Source organism: Emiliania huxleyi (genome assembly GCF_000372725.1).
Source record: "Emiliania huxleyi CCMP1516 chromosome Unknown EMIHUscaffold_199, whole genome shotgun sequence".
Taxonomy (NCBI): Eukaryota; Haptophyta; order Isochrysidales; family Noelaerhabdaceae; genus Emiliania; species Emiliania huxleyi.
Window position 1 is genome coordinate 243,324 of NW_005200608.1, and position 587 is coordinate 243,910.

The following is a 587-nucleotide window of genomic DNA, read 5'->3' on the forward strand; positions in this document are numbered from 1 at the left end:
CACGCCCGAGGAGGCTGCAAACAGCCGCGGCCACGCCGACCTCGCCGCCTGGCTGGTCGCCAGCCGCGGCTGGACGCCGCTCGCGCACCTTGAGAGCCTCACCGCCGCCCGCGCTCTCTCCCTGCTGCGCAGCGGCGCAAGCCTGCACGAGGGCGAGCCGACGCCGCTGCAGCGCGCCGCGGGCGGCGAGGGCGAGGCGGCGGCGCTGGTCCGGCGGGCGGCGGCGCCGTGGTCGCCGGCAAGCCACTCGCTCTTCCCCGCGGCGGCCCGCGCACGGGCGGCGCTCCTCGTCGTCTCGCTCTACGAGATCCACGAGTGGCACCATCTCGACTCGGCAGGAAGCACGAACGGCATCGCAGCGCGCGACTTTGTCACGTGTGTGCTGCGCTTCGCGATCACACGCGAGACGGAGTAGGGAGCTGTGGTGGCCCCTCTCACCTTGGCACCGCCGCGACGGTCCCTCTCAGACTGCCGTCCGTCCGTGAGCTCCTTGGGGTGCACTGGGGAAGAGCATGCGTATACGTGTTGCACAAAGTAAGATAAAAGCCGCATGAGGCTAGTTCCATTTCAGGGGGGCTTTTCACTCT

At 70.2% G+C, this 587-nt stretch overlaps 1 protein-coding gene across 1 annotated transcript in view; it reads left to right on the forward strand.

The window, feature by feature from the left end:
* Positions 1-550: 550 nt before the first annotated feature.
* The window catches only part of EMIHUDRAFT_234010 (hypothetical protein), a gene marked incomplete at both ends in the record, with an annotated part of 2,722 nt that continues 2,685 nt past the window's right edge, over positions 551-587 (forward strand). Inside the window, one exon of the mRNA XM_005781857.1 lies at positions 551-559. Within this exon, the coding sequence (XP_005781914.1) occupies positions 551-559 (9 nt within the window). The remainder of the gene's footprint in view (positions 560-587) is intronic.